This window comes from Callithrix jacchus, chromosome 8 (assembly GCF_049354715.1).
Source record: "Callithrix jacchus isolate 240 chromosome 8, calJac240_pri, whole genome shotgun sequence".
NCBI lineage: Eukaryota > Metazoa > Chordata > Mammalia > Primates > Cebidae > Callithrix > Callithrix jacchus.
The window spans coordinates 39,479,556-39,501,271 of NC_133509.1; the positions used below are offsets into that span (position 1 = coordinate 39,479,556).

Genomic DNA, 21,716 nt, shown 5'->3' on the forward strand with positions numbered 1-21,716 from the left:
TATACTTTGTCCCTTAAATTAAATTTTAAATTCGCATATTTACGTGCCCCTGTTTGTTTTTGTTTTTGTTTTTTGAGACAGAGTCTCACTATGTCACCCAGGCAGGAGTGCAGTGGTGCAATCTTGGCTCACTGCAACCTCTGCCTCCCGAGTTCAAGCAATTCTCCTGCCTCAGCCTCCCGAGTATCTGGGACTACAGGTGCTCACCACCATGCCCAGCTCACTTTTTGTATTTTTGGTAGAAACAGGATTTCATCGTGTTGCCTGAGCTGGTCTCAAACTCTTGACCTCAAGTGGTCCATCTGCCTCAGCCTCCCAAAATGCTGGGATTACAGGTGGGAGCCACTGTGCCCAGCCTCCCTATTGGAAAAAAAAAAAGCCCTATTTTTAATTTTTTCATTACTTTATGTCTCAAACAAACAAAACTTTTCCCAACAACTTTAAAAACTTGCAGATTTTTGGTAGCCCAACAACCCCCTTCAGAGTTTGCTGATTCATCCAAACATGTATATGGTTCAAATCACAATAAAGCCTGCCCAGAATCGCCTAATGAGATTCTGCTGAGAGACAACAGCCCATAGGTTGAGATCTTTAATTATTTTTGGGTATGGATCCCAGAATTTAAAAATCATATTTCATAGCACAACAGGGTGATTACAATCAATAATAACTTATTGCATATTTTAAAATAAGAGAGTAGAATTATTGTAGATTGATTGTAACACAAAGAAAGGATAAACGTTTGAAGTGATGGATACCCCATTTACCTTGATGTGATTATTATACATTGGATGCCTGGTCAAAATATCTCATGTACCCCATAAATATTATATACCTATGTATCCACAAAAGTCAAAAATAAAAACATTTTAGGCCGGGCGTGGTGGCTCATGCCTGTAATCCTAGCACTTTGGGAGGCTGACGTGGGTGGATCACCTGAGGTCAGGAGTTCGAGACCAGCCTGGCCAACATGGTGAAACCCCATCTCTTAATAAAATAAATACATAAATAAAAACATTTTACAAAAAAGAAGAAAAAGTACTGGAAATGAATAATGGTAATGGCAATGGTTGTACAACATTGTGATTGTACTAAATGCCACTGAATTGTACACTTTGAAATGGAAAAATTTTATGTATATTTTATCACAATAAGTAAAGAATTCCCAAGATAAAATGTAAAAATAAAATAAAAATTTAGTAATTGGATTGGCTGCTATAATGTAGTTTTATTTTTTTAAAACACCCTTTGTATAAACTACAGGTACTGGGATGAATTCAAAACACCAAATATTAGTTTTGCTTTCATTTTAATTCTGGCATTATCCTTTCCTTCATAAACAATTTGCTTAGTTTTTTCAGCTATAGGACACCAGTGAACTCAGCTATGTCTGTTGGATTTTGCTTCTAGACAAGGAGCAGGACACAAATGACTATAAGAGAAATCATCTCAAGTGATGCTGTCCCTTTCAGTTTGAGACCTTTGCCTCTTTGCCTTTTTGTCTGGCAAGTAGCCATTTTTTTCCTATGCAAGTAACTGTTTCCTTTTCCTTCTTGGCCATCTTGTGCACGTGTCTGCGTCTACAACCAGAGGCAGCAGTTGGGAACAGCTGTAGAGATGGAAATTGCCCAGATGCTGGAGGAGAATTCAAGGATCCTCAAGTTTGGATACCAGTTTACCAAGCAAGGGCCACGAACAAGGGTGGCAGCTGCCATCACAAAGAATAATGACCTGGGTAATTCAGCTGAAATATGTGCTGCTAACAATTAGAGGAGCATGAGCATTCACTTCTCCACTTCAGATGCAACATCTCACAGATACCATTCCATTGGCCTCTGATGTCACTCACTTCTTTATATAAAACACATTATTATAATACATGGTCATGGGAATCTTTGGGGTCCTCACAGTATTTAAGTTTCATTATAGCATTTTCTCAAAAAAAGAAGTTTGTTCTGTTTTCCAGGCAACCTTTGATTTTTGCTTGATTTATTTTGTGTATTTGCTTCTGTTTTACTTACATGTAATCACCTTCTGTTGTTATCTGCACCAGAAAATGGGCACAAGGACACTGAGATTACCAATTATATTTGACTTCTGATTGCTTTGGTACTTAGTTCTAAATATGGATATGTCTGATACTTTGGCACTTTATGATATAAACATGGAGCTACATTATGAAGTTTAAACTCAACAAGTTGCCTTTTCAGTTAGCCCTCTTTAGTTTCTCCTGTGGCCACTTTTTGCTGAGGATCCCTGGCATTTCTTCTGTTAGGATGAGGTGAGACATGTACTGGTCAATCATAGCACAGAAGAATAGAACTGGGAAAGCTTGGTCTGGGGATATCCCAGCCACCTGGAGCAGCCTGGCAAAAGGACATCTAGGAGCAGACATCCATTGGCAAGTGGTCAGTCAGTCAACAGCAGGCTTCAATCCCCTGTTTGAGGTTCAGTGTAAGAATGCCAGATTTTGGACAGAGGAACTGGGCAATGCCAGATCTTGGACAGAGGAACTGTACCTGTTCCACCAGGTACAGTGCTGGCTTCAAGGAAGACTCAGATAGTGGGCAAGATAGGAGCTAAAGGTTAGACTGCAATGGGGCAAATAAAGGTTAGTATCTAATTCCTTGTCCAGACCTGCTTTGCCAAGACCCTAAGGCCGGGGCAAGGTACAGTGTGTGGCATCAGCAGGCTGGCTGGACATGTGACGGTGCTTATCTGGGAGGAGCACAGGGTGAGGTCAAGGGGCAGGCAGGCAAATAGGGATTTGGGGAAGAGTGGAGGCAGCTGTCAGAAGGCACCTAGGAAAAGCACACTGGGTCCACAATAGAACAACATAGAGAACAAAGAAAAAACAGGCAAAACAGCTGGGTACAGTGGCTCACGCCTGTAATCCGAGGACTTTGGGAGGCCAAGGCGGGAGGATCATGAGGTCATGAGATGGAGACCATCCTGGCCATGGTGAAACCCCGTCTCTACTAAAATTTTTTTTAAAAGTAGCCAGGCATGGTGACGCACACCTGTAGTCCCAGTGACTCAGGAAGCTGAGGCAGGGGAATCACCTGAATCCAGGAGACGGAGGTTGCAGTGAGCCAAGATGATGCCACTGCACTCCAGCCTGGTGAAAGAGCAAGACTCCATCTCAGAGGAAAAAAAAAAAAAAAAAAACAGACAAAATGAGAGGTCTGAAGGAAATGGACAGGGCAGCCTACAACCAAGTAGCAGCAACTGTGGGCAAGAGCTTTTGTCAAGTTTCCCACAGCCTAGGCAGGATTAGGCTGGGCTATTTAAAGTGGAGAGTTAGAGCAAAGCCACAGCCAGGGCACCTTTTAGTCAAATCCAGGAAGGTTTGAGTAGCCCTCTTCCCGGTAATCAGGAGAGCCTGCAGTTGAGGAAGTAAAAGGTGGAAGAAGAGGGTTGCAGGAACTGGGAAACAGGCAGTCTGGATACCTTCTTTGACCTAAATACCAGGTTAAAAGAACACTAATCTCTGAGTTTGCTTGCCATCTGAATCTCACCTTCCTTGTAGGTTGATACTTAGGAGTTTTTATTTAGAAGACTTTTTGAAACTTTGAACGATTTGCAGCTCCTTCCAGACTTCAACCCATAATCAGAATTAAAAGATTGATTGTGTTAATCTGAATAGTTAGTTAAAGCCAGTTGGTGATAGAGTTGCAAATGCCGTGGATAAACGACCATGAAAACGTGTCAGAGTGCACTGTTTCATGGGTCTCTTCTGGAATTTCTACCCCATAGAAATGGGAAGGTTCTAACACTCAAGTTCCCAACTATCAGGCATACCTGTATTTAAATGTAAATTCCACCAGACACTAGATTATTTTATCATTTCCATTCATTGTCATGGTTAGTTGAGTATTAAAATTTAAGATAACTGTATTCTGAAGTGTGAGATTGTCATTTTGTGTGATTAATGTTGTTTATCTGGAATTTAAGGAATATTTCTTCAATTTGTCTTTTTATTCCTTTCTTTCTTACCTAGTTCGTAAGAAGAGAGTTGAAGCAGACCGAAGGTAAACCTCCTCAGGGAGAAGTGAAGTTTCACTGTCGTGTGGCCATTGAAAAACAAAAACTCTTCTTCCCCATCAGGACCATTTTATCAAAGTTTGTTTATTTCCGTTAACCACATAACTAATAATTTAATTGTTATTCTTTTTTTAGCACTACTTATTTATCTTGGATTTGTAATATATACAATTGTTTTATTTGCTCATGGGCACTTCTGGCAACTTGAGAAATGGACTGATGCAGATTTTAGAGAATGACAACGTGGAAAATGAATTTAACCACTTTCTTATTGGGTTGTCTTGCTTTCTTACATGAGCTTTTTTTTTTAATCATTGAAAGGAATTTAGTGTATAATATGTATTTGTAACTGTGATTATGATAGAGGCCTATCTCTGTTTACATGCATAGCTTTGAGTTAGGCTAAATACATCAGAAGTGTTCTGCTGACCACATAAGAAGTTAGTATTGCCAATCTTTCACTGGGTGTGAAAATGTGACCAGTTTAGCACAAATCCTCTCTTCCAGAAAAATCAGTAAATGCACATGCCCTGTTGACTGGAGATCAGTAGTGTCATCTGCATAAAGCAAGACAACATTATGACACTTTAACACAGTATTAGCAAAGAAGCCTATTTATTACCCCACAGATGTAGCTTCAAGCCAGACTCATGTAGCAAAATGAATTAGCACACTTAATTTTACTGACTATTCAACATAATTGAATCTTTAACATGGCTTTAAAGGATAACTATTTACAAAGCTATTTTAAAGTTTTTCAAACGTGATAGAAATTTTTTAAATTTTAGTAAGAGAGAGGCTTTTAAAACAGTACATTCCTGAATAAAACAATAATAATTGTGTCTTAAGGTTGTCTGATGCACATGATTGGATTTGTTTGGCAAATTTTAGAAACATTTATTGCTTTGCCTTTAGTGTAACAAGATCACAGGATGAAATATGAATATTCAGATTAATTATCTAGATTTATGTCTGCATGGCATGATCCATCCAGCCATTTGCAAACATCAGGAGAAAAATGTGAATTATCATTTATCCAGATGACGTCATCTCAAAAACAAAGGCTGTGTAAGTACAACTGAGATGGTTGCATTGTAGCGTGCATTTATCTTTTGATGTAGTAGTGTAACAGTGCAATGCTAAACTAAGGAAGCAGGTGACTACAGCCTTTGGCTCAAGATTACCACTCTGATAACTGTCTGTCCTGAAGTTGTGATTGGTGACATTCTGACACCGCCCAAGGCAACGCACCCTCTATTCCTCCTTTCTCCCCTCCCTTCCAATTCATTGTCCTTTTTTCTTCTTTTCTCTGTAATTTGTTGCTAAACAATTTGTTTAGTAACTGAGTGTTCTTGAGTTGCCTCATAGCAATAAAACAAGTGAATGGGAAAATAATTAGTATATTATTCTGTTTAGCTTGTAAAATACATGGAATCTGTTTAAGATAGCCTTTGTAAAATTGGACATTTACTTTTATTATAATTACCACATCTGTGTCTCTGAAGTCCTTTGAAACATCTCATTTTCTTGAGAATTTTTTAATTTTTGAGGACACAGTAAGCAGAATATTCTAACACATTTGACCCCTAAAAATCCTTTAATTAGTTTATGGCTTCATCTTCCTATCTATTTAAAAAACACAGTAAATATAGTTTTATAATTTTCAGTCTGATTTTTCCTTCTTTTTCACCCATTTAGGTGAGATGTGTTGGAGTCAACTTGTACAGGCTTGCCAATTGTTATATTTTCAAGAATTTTGCAAACTGGTTGTTCAATACAGCCAGTATTTAAAATTAAATGATGTGCACTTACAATTGAAAGAATTATATTAAGAACAAAAGTAACAAATACTGTACTCAAAAATCTTGCACTTTACTATTTTCTAAGCTCTTAAGATTATTTACATCTAGTAGGTATGTATGTAGAAATACTACCTAATAGTATGCTACTGAACATCTCCTCTCAACTCCATGTTCACTACCTTGTTGGTATTACAGTAGCTTCAAATTGGCCATGGTGGAAACATTTATACCACAGAAGTTAGCAATATGTAAGAAATTAGGGCTTTCTCCCCCTCTAGATTACTTGTTGATAAACATTCATCAGTACACCACTGGGTGACGTTATAAATTTTTTTTACCCATATGTTTTGCTTACCATATTGCCAAAGGGAAGAACATTTATCTTAGGTGTCTTTTCTCCTCTTTGGATTTGATATAAACCTATTTAAGTGCTGAGTCCCTAACCTGCTTATCCAAGTAAGCCTTTTTCCTTTCTGTTCTTACTCTCTTTCTTGCCTTCACCCTTAAAATCCTGGACCCTACAGAGCGTTCCTTGCAGCCCCACAGTGCTGTGGACTGGGGGCTAAAGCAGTTGTTGGTAAACTCTGGCAGAAAGCAAGAAAAAAAATCAGAATTCAATCATGGCTGTTTCTTTTGTTCAAGCAGTTGTTGATAGTATTAAAGTAAGATAATGGGACATTATCAAAAATACAGCACAGTTTTTAGCTTATAAAATAGTTGGGTTGCATGCACCAGTCTATGGAATCAAATGTTTATTACTAATCAGTTTGTTTTATTATTACCTGTGTTTTAAAATGGCTTGAAAGGTGACATTTCCATGAGTATGCACATATTGATGATAACCCTTAGAAAATCATACATTTGAGGACCATATTCATCATTTAATTAGCCTAGGACTTCATCCCCCCGTCTGCCCAAAGTGTGGAAGTGGTAGCTCTTTCATGATCATAGGCACAGTTAATCCTTTGCTATCCATTGTGATGGGGCATAATGTATATAAAATATTTTTCTATATATTTGTTTTGCCAGATACTATGTCGAGATAGTCGGCATTACCTGGATAACTGATTGAAGGGAGATAACTTCTTCCCAGGCCTATCTCCCTCCCCCTTCTAGAGATGTGCAGGTCCACTTTAAATGTAAAATCATTCACCTGGACTTGTGGTGGGCTCATATCACCAACATCAATCATGGCATACGTAGATGACTTTTAGAAGATTAACTTTCGAAGTCTAGAAATCATGTGATTAGTTCAGCACTGCAGCTCCCCATCTGCTTATAGTATATAACTGGTAGCTCTTTTACCCTCATCAGCATGGTTAAAGACGTAGTTTCTTTCATTTTTGGAGGATATAATGTAAATAAGTGTCGTGTGTGTGTGTGTGTGTGTGTGTGTGTGTGTGTGTGTAGTGTGTATTGTCAAATATCTAACTAGGTATTTGGCTACATCTGGACAACTGATTGAAGGGAGATGCTCTCTCCACAGTCCTCTTCCCTTGTCCTTTTTAGAATTGCCACAGGCCCAAGTTAAATATGAAATTATTCCCTAGAGTTTGTAGTTTGTGTTACCAACCACCACATTTTATAGCTATGTAAAGGATGACTCTTAGGAAATAAATATTAGAAGCCTAGAAATCATTTAGTTGTTCTAGCACCAAATCTTTCTATTTGCCTAATGTATTGAACATTCCATCCTCATCGACATGATTAAGCCCCTTTCTTCCATCTTTGTAGAGCACATTGTATATAAATATTTTGTACATAAAGATTATCAAATACTGTAATGAGGTATTTGGCTTCATCTGGAAAATTGATTGGAGGGAGCTGCCATCTCCCAGACCTGCTTCCCTCATCCCTGCCCAAGTTACTGCAGGCCCAGGTTACAAGATTAACAGCCTGGAGGGGCATGCAGTTCATCTTACAGTGAAAGCCCATACTCATTTAAATACTTAGAAATCATCCCAGTGCCTGTACTCCTCAAACCAGTTTCTGTAAGGGAAGACTGACACACCAGCCCAAAAGAACAGGTGCTTCTCTTCCGACAGAAACATGGCCCCTGACAGGGCACCAGCATTAGGGAAACCAATGTTTTCCAAATAGCTGCCATGAGAACGTTTCAGATGCTCAAACTGAAAACTCTTAAAACCAATATTAAGCATCAGCATGCTTTAAGTGTAAGATAGCCCTTGGAATTTACAAACACATGTGCAGATATTTCCTTGTTTACAGATGTGATGTACTCAGCCCTCTCCTAGGCACTATGAAGGAGACAGAGGAAGTATAAAAATGCTGGACTAACGTAATTGTATATGTGTGTCTGGAGTTGGGGAGTAGACTGAGTGCCTTTTCTTTGCAAAGAGCATCCCATGTTATTTCAAGTATTTATAGCATCAGCAAAAATGGGCAGAGTGCGGTAAGTTGAGAACACTAGGTTCTGTGCTATGTTACCTGTATTCAGTAGAACTGTTTCTGGAGTCAGGTTTTAAGTCATGATCCTGAAGCTTCCTTCCCCTCTTCCACTAGCAATGCAATAATAGGTGTTTTCATTTTAATGAGCAGAGAACTAAGAGGAAAAGTCCTAGCTCTGCCTTCCACTAGCAGCTTCCCTTTACCTCCCCTTATTGCTTTCATCTCAAATATCTCTGCTACTCAACCAATCCTAAAGCTAAAGTACTGAAACGCACTCAAAGGAAAGGCGTGAGAGTGCTTGGAAGCATCCCACTGAGCCCACTGGATAAAAATCATACGATAGGGCCTCCTGTTGTAATAAACTGGCCAGAGAAAAGTGCTAAGAACTTCAAGGATATTATTCACTGCTTTCTTGCTCCCCAGCACTAGATAAGAGTGTATTTTATTCTGTGGTTCAGGAATTAAGAAGTTGAAGAGCTGACCGAGGTGGGGAAGGAGGATGGAAATTAAAGGTTTACATTTGTTTAATGGCAGAACTGAGATTTCCTCAGCTTACCTTTTTCCCATCTGTCTCTAACAGCAATGATTGAATAATCAGCAGACCAATGGAAGACGAGTTGCAAGTTGTAAATTTGTAACCTGACTCTGGGTTCTGTTCTAGGAACAGTCCATGTTTTAGAGGTTTGTCGGTTGGGATACATTGTTGACTTGGGGGAGGGTGAAGGAGAGAGCTGACCACATAGACATAGAAAAGAATAACTAACTAGATTTTCCTCTGATCTCTTCCATGGTAGTCATTCTGAGCACATTGGCCCAGCTGGTTGGTATGGTGAAGGGACACCGTACTAACAGATTTGGAGACTGAATCCTTATCCCATCACCAACACTTAGCAGGTATATGATCATGGGCAATTCATTTAATTGCCTGCCAATTATAGACAATATAGGGGAAAGAGCACTGGATTTGGAGTCAAGAAACCTGGACACTTGGCTTCACACTTCCTTAGCTGGGTAACTTTGGGCAAACCACTTGGTCTCTCAAAGCCTAAAGTTCTTCAGCTATAAAATGGGAATAATATCTTTACTAACTACCTCACAGAATTGTAAGAATATAATGAGATAATTGGATAAACACACTATATATACTGGAAAGCACTGTACAAATGAGAGATCAGTTTTAGTATCAAATTGCTGTTTCCCACTGCCTCTTCAATCAGTTTTATTCTGACTGACAATTACATCCTCCTCATCTTTTGGAGTATGGGTAATTGAGCTATAGGTGTGTCATCGGGGACTGCAATTATTTCAGCTCCCACATAGCGCTGGGAGAGGTGGTTGATGGGACGGTGCAAGTTAGATACAGTGATGTATATGATAGGACATTTTCCTGGGTCACTTTGATAGTACCTTGGGAAATTGTCAGAATCCTTGCAGAGGGCCTCAGGTGAGCACAAGGGAGAAGGCAAACAGTTGACTAAGAATTGAGGGGAGGGTCTAGGGCGCTACTGCCCTCCTGTCACTGCTGCGTGTGGGAAGAGGCTAAGACTTCAGGTATGACTGGAGGCTGAGGAGAGAAGAGTGTCCTTAGGGCTTCAAGAATTTTCATGCCTAGCAACTGAGTAACAGGCACTAGTTCTGATAGATAGTGAAGGGGAGAAAGTGACGCCTGTTTTGAGATCAGCTCTCCAGGGCAGCAGCTGCCTTGTTATCACCAGCAACTTTAGCCCTGGTCAGAGCTATTTCTGCTAAGAAAGGTTTCGAAGCATGGCCTCCAAGGACTTTCATAAGCTCTTGGAGGCAGGACTGTGTCTCATCCATCTTTGTATCTTCAGTACCATCTCGTAAGGTGCCTTGTACATAGTAGGTGCTTAATGAACAAATGTTGCTTGAATTTAGCTGTCGTCCAGCCCCACAGAGTTATGCTCCATTTGCCACCGTGTGATATTTTGGGGTAACAATACTAATTTGGATGCCAGCTGTATGTCACTTTGGGCAATACTCTCCATCTATCTTGACTTCATTTCATCTGTAAAATGAAGTGAGTGGATTCATTATTCCCTAAAGTCCCTTCTGCTCCAATACTTGACAAGCCTGTGATACTAAATCTTTTCTATTGTCTCTGAACATGGGTGAGTAATGCCTCCTCTGCAGTTCTGTTTCTCTCCAGGAGGCTTTGTTCAGAGGAGGCCTGACTATGCCACAGCCATTTCTTTACTGTCTTTAAAATACATCTGGATGAGCAGCATTTTATGAAAGGATATTTTAAAATATATACTATTTCGGCCAGGCGCAGTGGCTCATGCCTTATGATCCCAGCACTTTGGGAGGCCCAGATGGGTGAATCACCTGAGGTCAGGAGTTTGAGACCAGCCTGGCCAACATGGTGAAACCCAATGTCTACTAAAAATACAAAAATTAGCTGGGCATGATGGTAGGCACCTGGAATCCCAGCTACTCGGGAGACTGAGGCAGGAGAATCACTTGAACCTGGAAGGCAGATGTTACAGTGAGCCGAGATCATGCCACTGCACTCCAACCTAGGCAACAAGAGTGAAACTGCATCTCAAAAATAATAATAATAAATAAAATTAAATATATACTATCTTGCTCCTCAGAACCAGTGGGTAAGGAGAGGAGGGAAGACAAAGAAACTGAGCACAGTAAACACAGCATTTTTTTGTAGGCTCTTATTTAAAGTGTGTGTGTGTGTGTGTGTGTTTCTGAGCACATATTTACTGCGAAACAGAGAAAATCCAATCAAAAGTATACTGTGCAATTAAGAGAGGCTGGCCCAGGATTTAAAACTTCCTTTTGGTAATCTGACTATGAGTAGATAGGAATCGACCATATGGTGAAATAAAATCAATAGGAAATATGCTTTTGGAGGAAATTTTATTTTAGTACCAAATGTTGCCAGTGACAATCTTCAGTTAAGAAAGAAGTTATTCTGACCTAAAATTCTTATCTCTCCCACTTTGGTTTAAAAACAAAAACCCTTATATACATGGAATAATTATATTTTAATTAAGCCTTTATCTTAGTTTCATTTTTGTCTATTGAAGAAAAATGAATAAGCAGCATTTTTTATTGCACTTAAAAATGTAAAGTACCTGCATGCCACTAATATGTAACATTTTACCAGTTCCGATGCCTGTAATGTGTGACTTTATGTGTCTCTGTGTTGTATTGAAAAGAACAAAGGAAATAATACTCTTTGTAAACTGTTTAAACAACTGTTTAAACTTCTATTGGCTACATATATTTGGCTAAGCAGTTATTGAAAACTCTGGTTAGTTTTATTTTCATTTGAAAGTTCAATCAAATCAAGACTAGTATATTCATTAGGGAATTAAAGACTAACTTGCTTATTAAATGTGAAGTTGAACTTTGTGTGGAAAGTAAATGTGTGATAAAGCAAAACGTTTAAAGTTTGAAATATTATACTTTTACCCTGATAATTATTCAGGACCCGAGTTGGCCCAAATAGGTGCAATTTTTAATCCTTTAAAATTAGCCAGCCAGACTTATTGCTAAGGTAAATGTAAACTGTTTTAATTAAGATCTTTCTGCTTTCAAAGATATAATGTATCTATTTGTGTCAGGAAAGATATTCCGAAATGAAAATGTAAACAATATTGGGAATTAATAAACTTTCCTTTCAAAGTAAAAGTAAAGACTGGTTTTATATGGCTAATTTTTAGATAGAGTCTTTCTTTAAAACAAGTGTTTGGCATAATGTTCTTAGATGAGCATATTTGCAGAAAGAACTATAAAATGCCCTTTTATGAAGAAATAGACAGCCACAAGTAGCCATAACAGACGTAAATAACTTGTTGTCACACAGAGATGTACACATTTGGCTAAACGGTTAAAAATTTGTTAGAATGAATAGGAACAGGAATACAGAAAGCCCAAACAGATCAACTATTTTACCCTGAATTTTTTTTACTAACTTTGTATTTACATTATTCTTTTTAAAGCTCTTCTCGTACTTTGTAATACTGAATACTAAAAGTGAAGTCATGTTTTGTAAAGGTTTGACCCTGGAAAAACAGGAAAACTGTTCTTCCTCCCCCTCTGCTGAACTCTGTCCCAACTCTTTGACCCTTGGATTTCTCAGTTTAGGCTGATAAGGTTCAACTGAGAAGGTTCACGGGCCAGTGTCTAATTTCTGTATTTGCTGTTTCATATCTTGTCTTGCACAAGGAAGTATAATAATTCTTTTGCTTAAAAGATGTTCCCTTTTATCCTATTGGGTTATAATGAATAGTTACAAGTGTGCACCCTGGGGTCATATTTGCCTGGTTCAAATCTCACTTTCATTAGTTACATGAACTTGTGCAAATTACCAAGCCCCAGCTTCTTCCTCTGTAAAGTGGGAACAATTATAGCATTATTCACAGTAGTACTAGTGTACAGGCAGATTAATGTGTAAAAACACTTAGAACAGTGTCCAGGATATAGAAGGCACTTAGAATGTCTAAAATCTAACCTAAATAAACATCCATGTGAAACGGGAAACGTTTCCTTGTCCCCTCTTGCAAAGCATGCAATAGGGGTGTGGCTCGCTTCTTCAGTGCCCGGCTGCTCAAATCTCTAGGGAAGCACACAGACGGGGAGGCTATGGGGCTTCAACCCCAGTCAATGTCTAGGGGTGGATGTTTACCGCTGAAGCCCAGTGGGCATGTGTTACAGGGTGCTCTCTTAGTCTGCCAAGAATATAAACAGGATTGAATGAATCTTACTCATTTTTAAATTTCTACTGACCATTCCCTTCTAGCAGACAGAGCCTACCCCATCACTCCAAGAACTGAATAAAAATAAAAGAACTGATACAGGCGTTATTCCTGACCCACTGTCTCATTAGCTCAGCGCTGGTGATTTTCCTCATGTTTCCCTCCTTTGGATTTACTCTGCCTTCTGAGTATCCTCTTTTGGATTTGGCCATTTGGCTTCTAGAGCCATTCCTTGAATTTCGCATCTGCTTTGTGTTAGACTTGACTTTGTTATGGACCAACCCCCTCTCAGCTTAATAACTCAGCCTTTTTCTATGGCTATCAGTAGTGTCCCTCTTCTCTGGGCACAAACCCACTGCCTGCCTTCTCCCAGCAGTTCAGGAACACAATCAGATGCCATAGCCTCTGGCAAATATCCCACACATCCCAGGATCTCACTAGGAACTAGATGTCTGTGTGCTTGGATAAGGTTGGGCTATTCTTCCGGCCCCACCAACCTAAGAAGGGAGATGATGTAGGAAGGTCAGGCAGGCGTATGACTCAAAATGTGTGGTGGTGGGGAGGAGATTCTACAAACTGTTGATCACTGGACATATAAATCCAGAGCAAAATTTCAGGAAAGTGTGTTTTCCATTTTCGTGATTTGTAAGCAGTTGGAAGTGAAGAAGTGATCTCTTAAAGCCAGCACAGATTCACTTAGAATAAATGATAGGAACTATTGAGAGCACAGTCTAAAAAACACACTGTGTTTGGGTTACAGCAAGACATTTGACAAAGCCTCACAACATCCTTGAGAAATGTGGACTACATAACAGAGTGGCTAACTAGTTTTTGTGTTTGTTTGTTTGTTTGTTTGTTTTGAGATGGAGTCTGGTTTATACCTGTTTTATTGGCACCTCTTCTGGTTTATTGGTTATCTTGAAATTTTTTTTTTTGAGTCAGAGTTTTGCTCTGTCACCATGCTGAACACTTACACTTCCAAATGTCAAAATGTAATGCAAATTATAATCAAAACAGTGTTGGAGCACTAGGAAAGATATTTAGATCAAAGAATATAACCAAAAATCCAGAAATAAACCCTTATACTTATGGTCAGTTGATTTTCTATAGGAATACCAAAACAATTCAATGGAGAAACAACACTGTCTCGACAAATGGTTGTACTAAGACAACTGCACAGTCACATGCAAGGTTTTTGGTTTTGTTTCTCTTTTTCTTTTGGGACAGAGTCTCACTCCATCACCCAGGCTGGCGTGCAGTGGTGCAATCTCAGCTCACTACAACCTCTGCCTCCTGGGTTCAAGCGATTCTCATGCCTTAGCCTCCCGAGTAGTTGGCACTACTAGTAGATAGGGTTTTGCCATATTTATTAAGCTGGTTTTAAACTCCTGACCTCAAGTGATCCACCTGCCTTGGCCCCGCAAAGTACTGGGATTACAGGTGTGAGCCACCGCTCCTGGCCCACATATGCAAAGTTAAACCCTTACCTCACACCATACTTAAGATAGATTGTAAACCTAAATGTAAGGGCTAAACTATTTTCCTAAGAGTTTTCTCTTAGGAAAAAACATAAGATTGTATCTCAATGAGTTAGCTAATGGTTTTTAGATATGACACCAAAAGCATAAGTAACAAAAGAAACATAGATAAATTGTAGTACATCTAAATTAAAAACTTTTGTGGGCAAATGATGCCATCAAGAAAGTGAAAAGACAACCTACTGAACAGGAGAAACATTTTTTGAACCATGTATCTGGCAAGAAATTTTTATCCAGCATATATAAGGAATGCTTGCCAACCAATAATAAAATGATAACCCAGTTTAAAAGTAAGTGAAGATTTAAAGAGATATTTCTTTTTTCTTTTTTTTTTAATTTTTTTTTTTAAGACAGGGTTTCACCACGTTGGTCAGGCTGGTCTTGAACTCCCGACCTCAGGTGATCCGCCCGCCTTGGCCTCCAAAGTGCTTGGATTACAGGCGTGAGCCACCATGCCCGGCCTTAAAGAGACATTTCTACAAAGAAAAGTATAGCTGGGCATGGTGGTGCACATCTGTAATCTCAGCTACTTGGTCGGCTGAGGTAGGACGATTGTTTGAGCCCAGGAGTTCAAGTCCAGCAGCATAGCAATACCCTATTTCCAAAAAACAAATATACAGTAATCTAACAGTACATGAAAAAACAGAATCATTAGTTATTAGGGAAATGCAAATTAAAACCATAGTGTGGTATTACTTCACACCCACTAAGATGGCTATAATAAAACAGACAAGTGTTGGCAAGCATGTGGAGAAATTTCAACCCTGGTACATTACTGGTGATAACGTACAATACCACAGGCACTTTGGAAAACAGTTTGGCAGTTTCTCAATTTGTTAAAAAATTGCTGCATCATTGATGTTCCTAGTGGCATATTCACAATAGCTAAAAAGTGGCAACAACCCAAACGTCCATTAACTGAGAAACAGATAAGCAAAATGTGGTATCCATACAATGGAATATTATTCAGCCATAAAAAAGAATGAAGTATCAATGTACACTGTAACAAGATGAAACTCCAAAACCTTGTGCTACCTGAAAGAAGCCAGCCACAAATACATATTGTATGATTCTGTTTATAAGAAATGTCCAGACTAGGCAAATACAGAAAGACAGAAAGTTGCTTAGTGGTTGTCTATGGCTAGGGAATGGAGTAGGATGGAGACTTATCACTAATGTGCACCGGGGTTCTTTCTGGGGTTATGAAAATGTTCTAAACCTAAGACTGTGGTGATGTTTGCATAATTCTATCAGTGTACTAATGACTATTGAATTATATGCCTTAAATGGATAAATTTTATAATATGAGAACTATATCACCGTTACTAATAAAGAGGTTTACAAAAACTACTAAGGAGCTGACATATTAGTATGGGTTTTTGGTCCTCAATAAATTTATATTTGGCTCCCTGACATGTAGAAAAGTCTCAGGATGTAGAAGTAGATCCTGACGTAGGAAGTGGAAATATGTTTTTCTTGAGAAAGTCTTCCAGCCAGTGAGTGGCTGCTTGGAGGACACACTGCTTGGCTCCTTGCCTTTGTTACCAATGCAGATACGCAGTATTGCTGGGTCTCAGGAACCCTCTGATACCTCCGATTGTAATTTCTACTTGAAACTGCCAAGAAGTGCAAGCCAAAAACCCCACCCAAGCCCAGTAGGGATCTCCTTGTAAAACACATAGCTATGTCAACATTTCACCCTATCAAACACTTACTCTAAGTATAGGAGGTTCCACTGGGGCTGGGAATGGGTCTTTAAAAACTAGCATATCTCTCCATCAACACTATCTACCTATCTACTTTAGTGGATTTTTTTTTTTTTTTTTTTTTTTTTTGAGACAGAGTCTTGCTCTGTCACCCAGGCTGGAGTGCAGTGGCGTGATATCAGCTCACTGTAATCTCTATCTCCCAGGTTCAAGCAAATCTCCTGCCTCAGCCTCCCAAGTAGCTGGGACTACAGGCACGTGGCTAATATTTTGTATTTTTAGTAGAGACAGGGTTTCACCATGTTAGCCAAGATAGTCTCAATCTCCTGACCTCATGATCCACCCTCCTCAGCTTCCCAAAGTGCTGGGGTTACTAAAGAAATTTTTGTGCACCCAGCCTATCAAAAATTTATTTAGTAAATACCCAGCAAGCTCAGGCAACCAAAGCAAAAATGGACAAATGGGATCACATCAAGTTAAAAAGCTTCTGCATAGCAAAGAATAAGATCAACAAAATGAAAAGACAACCCACAGAATGGGAAAAAAAATATTTGTAAACTACCCATCTGACAAGGAATTAATAACCAGAATATTTAACAACTCTGTAGGGAAAAATGTAATACTCTGATTTTAAAATGGGCAAAGGATCTAAATAGACATATCTGAAAAGAAGACATATGAATGGCAAATATGCATATGAAAATGTGCTGAACATGACTGATCATCAGAGAAATGCAAATCAAAACTGCAATGAGATATCATCTCATCCCAAGTGACAGGCAATAGCTTTTATCCAACTGACAGGCAATAACAAATGCTGGTGAGGATTTGAAGCAAAGAAACCTTCATATGTTGTTGTTGGGAACGTAAATTAGTACAAACACTATGAAGAACAGTTTGAAGGTTCCTCAAAAAACAAAACAGGTCAAGCGCAGTGGCTCACACCTGTAATCCCAGCACTTTGGGAGGCTGAGGCAGGAAGATCACTTGAGCTCTAAAATTTGAGACCAGCCTGGGCCACAGAACAAGACCTCATCTCTACAAAAAACAAATTTTTTTAATTAGCCGGGTGTGTTGGTGACATATGATTGTGGTCCCAGCTACTCGGGGGCTGACGTAGAAGGATTACTTGAGCCCAGGAAGTCAAGACTGCAGTGAGCTTTGATTGCATCACTGCACTCCAGCCTGGGCTGTTTCAAAACAAAAACAAAAACAAACAAACAAATAAAATACCCCAAAAACCTAAAAATAGAGCTATCATATAATCCAGCAATCCCACTTCTAGATATATAATCAAAAGAAAAGAAATCAGTATATTTATATGAAATAGATACCTTTTTTTTTTTTTTTTGAGACAGAGTCCTATTCTGTCACCTAGGCTGGAGTGCAGTGGCACAATCTTGGCTCACTGCAACCTCCGCCTCCTCGGTTCAAATGATACTCCTGCCTCAGCCTCCTGAATAGCTGGGATTACAGGCATCTGCCAGTATGCCCAGCTAATTTTTCTATTTTTAGTAAAGACAGGGTTTCACCATGTTGGCCAACCTGGTCTTGAACTCCTGACCCCAGGTGACCTACCTGCCTCTGTCTCACAAAGTACTGGGATTACAGGTGTGAGCCATTGTGCCTGGTCTTATATAAGAGATATCTGCACTCCCATGTTTACTGCAGCTCTGTCCACATTAGCCAAGATTTGGAAGCAACCTAAGTGTCCATTAACAGATGAATGGATAAAGAAAATGTGGTACATATACACAATGGAGTATTATACATCACCTATAAAAAAGAATTAGATTCTGTCATTTGCAACAACATGAATGGTACTAGAGGTCATTATGTTAAGTGAAATAAGCCAGACACAGAAAGACAAACTTCACATGTTTTCACTGATTTGTGGGAGCTAAAATTTAAAACAACTAAACTCATGGATATAGAGAGCAGAAGAATGGTTACCAGAGGCTGGGAAGGGTAGTGGGGGCTTAAGGGGGAAGTGGGAATGGTTAATGGGTACAAAAAAATAGTTAGAAATAATAAATAAGACCTAATATATGATAGCACAACAGAGTGACTATAGTCAGTCTGATTTAATTGTACATTTAAAAATAACCAAAAGAGTAGAATTTAATTGTTTGTAACACAAAAAATAAATGCCTGAGGGCATGGATACCCCATTTATCACGATGTGATTATTGTGCATTGCACACCTGTATCAAAGTATCATGTGCCTCACAAATATATACACCTACTATCTACCCACAAAAATTAAAAAAAAAAAATTTTAAGTTTATGGGAATAAGAAATGCAATGTGTGTACTTAAAAGCAAAATCTGGCGGGGCATGGTGGCTCATGCCTGTAATCCCAGAACTTTGGGAGGCAGAGGCGGGTGGAATGCCTGAGGTCGGGAGTTCGAGACCAGCCTGGCTAACATGGTGAAACCCTGTCTCTACTAAAAACACAAAAAAATTAGCTGGGCTTGGTGGCACATGCCTGTAGTCCCAGCAACTTGGGAGGCTGAGGCAGGAGAATCGCTTGAACCAGGGAGGTGGAGGTTGCAGTGAGCTGAGATTGCACCACTGCACTCCAGCCTGGGTGACAAAGGAAGACTCCATCTCAAAAAAAAAAAAAAAAAATGTAAATCTATCTTAAGTGACATTAGACAAAATGTTTTGGTAATTGGCCAAAAATCTGCTACTTGGTTGTGGCTTTGGGTCTCAGCTTTCAGAATCCCTATTCCAATATCACTTCCATTATCTTTGGACTTTGGAACGGTTGGTGTTTATGTTTTCATAGAGGTTATTCATATATCTTATCACTCAAGAATGTCACTGATATGAACAAAGTATGTTATGTAGATTTGTTGTTATTGTATGAATATTCACTTTCAGATGCAAGCAGGTATTCTAGATGTAACCTAAATAAAGACCGTCTAACTTGTTTTTGAAATTCTATCAAAGTGATTAGATGAGTAAAGTGCTATAATAATTGCTGACTGTGACAGATTTTATGTTTAAAATCAATTAAAAACAATCATTAAGGAGGGTAAAAATGAAGAGAGTTTGCTTAATGGGTACAAAAATACACTTGGAATAAGTTTTAGTGATTCAACATCACAGGAGGGTGACTGTAGTTATCAATAATGTATTGCATATTTCAAATAACTGGAAGAGATTTGAAATGTTCTCAACACAAAGAAATAAATGTTTGAGTGATGACCAATTACCCTGATTTAATTTTTACACATTGTATTATGTATCAAAATATCACATGTACCCCCATGCATACATACAATTATAATGTATCAATAAGTATTTAGTAAAAGACAAAAATAAACAATTATTTAAAACTTTCAAGCAAATAGGGAAATAAGTTGACAATTACTACAAATATCAAGAAGAAATGCATTGGCTAGATACCTTAGAAAAAATTATATATCATTTTCAAGCCAATAAATATTTATAAAAATTTAAATAATATAAAGAGGCCGGGCAAGGTGGCTCATGCCTGCAATCCCAGCATTTTTGGGAGGCCGAGGCTGGAGGATCACTTAGGTCAGGAGTTTGAGATCAGCCTGGCCAACATGGCAAAACCCTGTCTCTACTAAAAATACAAAAATAAGCCGGGAGTGGTAGTGCACGTCTGTAGTCCCAGCTACTCCAGAGGCTGAAGCAGGAGAATTGCTTGAATCTGAAGGCAGAGGTTGAGTGAGCTGAGATCACGTCATTGCACTCCAGCCTGGGCGACAGAGGGAGACTTTGTCTTTTTTTTTTTTTTTTTTTTTTGAGATGGAATTTCGCTGTTGTTACCCAGACTGGAATGCAATGGCACGATCTTGGCTCTCCGCAACCTCCGCCTTCTGGGTTCAAGCAATTCTCCTGCCTCAGCCTCCCGAGTAGCTGGGACTACAGGCGCGCAACACCATGCCCAGCTAATTTTTGTATTTTTAGTAGATACGGGTTTTCACCATGTTGATGGTCTCGATCTCTTGACCTCATGATCCACCCGCCTCGGCCTCCCAAAGTGCTGGGATTATAGGCGTGAGCCACTGCGCCCGGCCGCAAGACTTCCTCTTAATCACTCAATCAATCAGTCAATGAGAAGGAAAGGTAAGCAGTGGTTACATCATATCACAATTCTGGTCTTGGTAGAAATGTTTTGGGTATCTAGCATTTATCATTTAAATAACTGAATTTAATTCTTATTTAATTCCATTTATGACAGGGATCATAATCATTCACTCACCTCAGCTGAAATTTGGCTTTCTGTAATGACTGTAGGAGAGTCTAACAATGGGCAGCACTGGGAAATTATTGCTCCTACACTAAATATTAAACTGAACAATTTTAGTACTAACATTTCAAATATTATTAAAATAATACTAAGATTTGGGGATAATATTTTAGGTTTATATGTACATCCCAGAATTTTATTTTTTAATAGTGATGTTTGTCATCAACTTTGGCTTCAGCTGAAGAGTGACTTATTTTTTGGCCCTTTTGGCATTTGGCTGAAATGTGTATTCAGTGCACCTCTAATGGAAGCAGAACGGGGTATGAAAATATGGGAAAGGCAAAATGAATTCTAGCTGCTGGCATTAGTGACGGTTGAGGGGGGAACAGGCATTTGAGATGGACAGTGAAACATGAGGAGGCTTCTAACAGGAAGAAATGGATGATAGAAAAAGAGCATTTCAAGCCAGAGTGTGCTTGAATCATTCCTATGAAACTGTGTGCTCTCAACCATGATGTTTATCTTCTGTGATTCCTACCTCCCACTGCCACCTCCAAGCTTCCATAATGAAATCCTTATCTTTTCATTTCAAATTTATGTCTGTAGTTCTTCCCAGTTCTCCTTTAAACTACATGTTTTTACGTACACACAAAATATGCTTACATATACCAAAGTAACTATTTCCTAAAGGAACCCTTTGATAACAAGAAAAGTGTTGCTATTATTAATTAGCATATGATGATTCAGTGCGACATGCTTTCTGAGTTACTCTGGCTGGAAGTTTAGAGATAACACTAATTCGAGCTTATAATATTAGTACATTAAATAGAGTTAGAGTGTCATTTTACCAATCACTTTCACTCTCACCAAAGCCTGAACACTAATAGGAACTATACTCTGTCCCTGGTTCAGATATTTTACCTGAAGGTCTCAGATTTGTACTCTTTGGTGTATTGAACTTCAACTGTTTTCCATTAGTTAAAGTGGGTTAAATGCAGAAGGTTGGGTGTGCCATACCACTTCTAGTTCACATCGTTATGTTTCCATAATTAGGTACTATAGTAGTCAGCTTTTGCTAAGTAACTCTACAGTAACAAATGAACCTAAACTTCAGTTTCCTCTTTGCTCACGTTATATTATGTCAGCTAGTGGCTGAGGCTCTGACCCACGTGATTTCTTATTCTAGAATTCAGGTAGAATGACCAGCCTCTATTCAGAACACGACTTTCTCTTGGTGGAGGGAAAGAGCAGGC

At 38.9% G+C, this 21,716-nt stretch overlaps 1 protein-coding gene across 6 annotated transcripts in view; it reads left to right on the forward strand.

Annotated features, from left to right (window-relative positions):
* Positions 1–11,924, forward strand: part of TMOD2 (tropomodulin 2) — a 58,812-nt gene extending 46,888 nt beyond the window's left edge. For all 6 annotated transcript variants that reach the window (XM_035259658.3, XM_017976862.4, XM_035259657.3 and 3 more), the window contains exons 9-10: positions 1,591–1,735; positions 4,001–11,924. In XM_035259658.3, the coding sequence (XP_035115549.1) occupies positions 1,591–1,735; positions 4,001–4,035 (180 nt within the window). In that variant the 3' untranslated portion in view covers positions 4,036–11,924. The remainder of the gene's footprint in view (positions 1–1,590; positions 1,736–4,000) is intronic.
* The last annotated feature ends 9,792 nt before the right edge of the window (positions 11,925–21,716 follow it).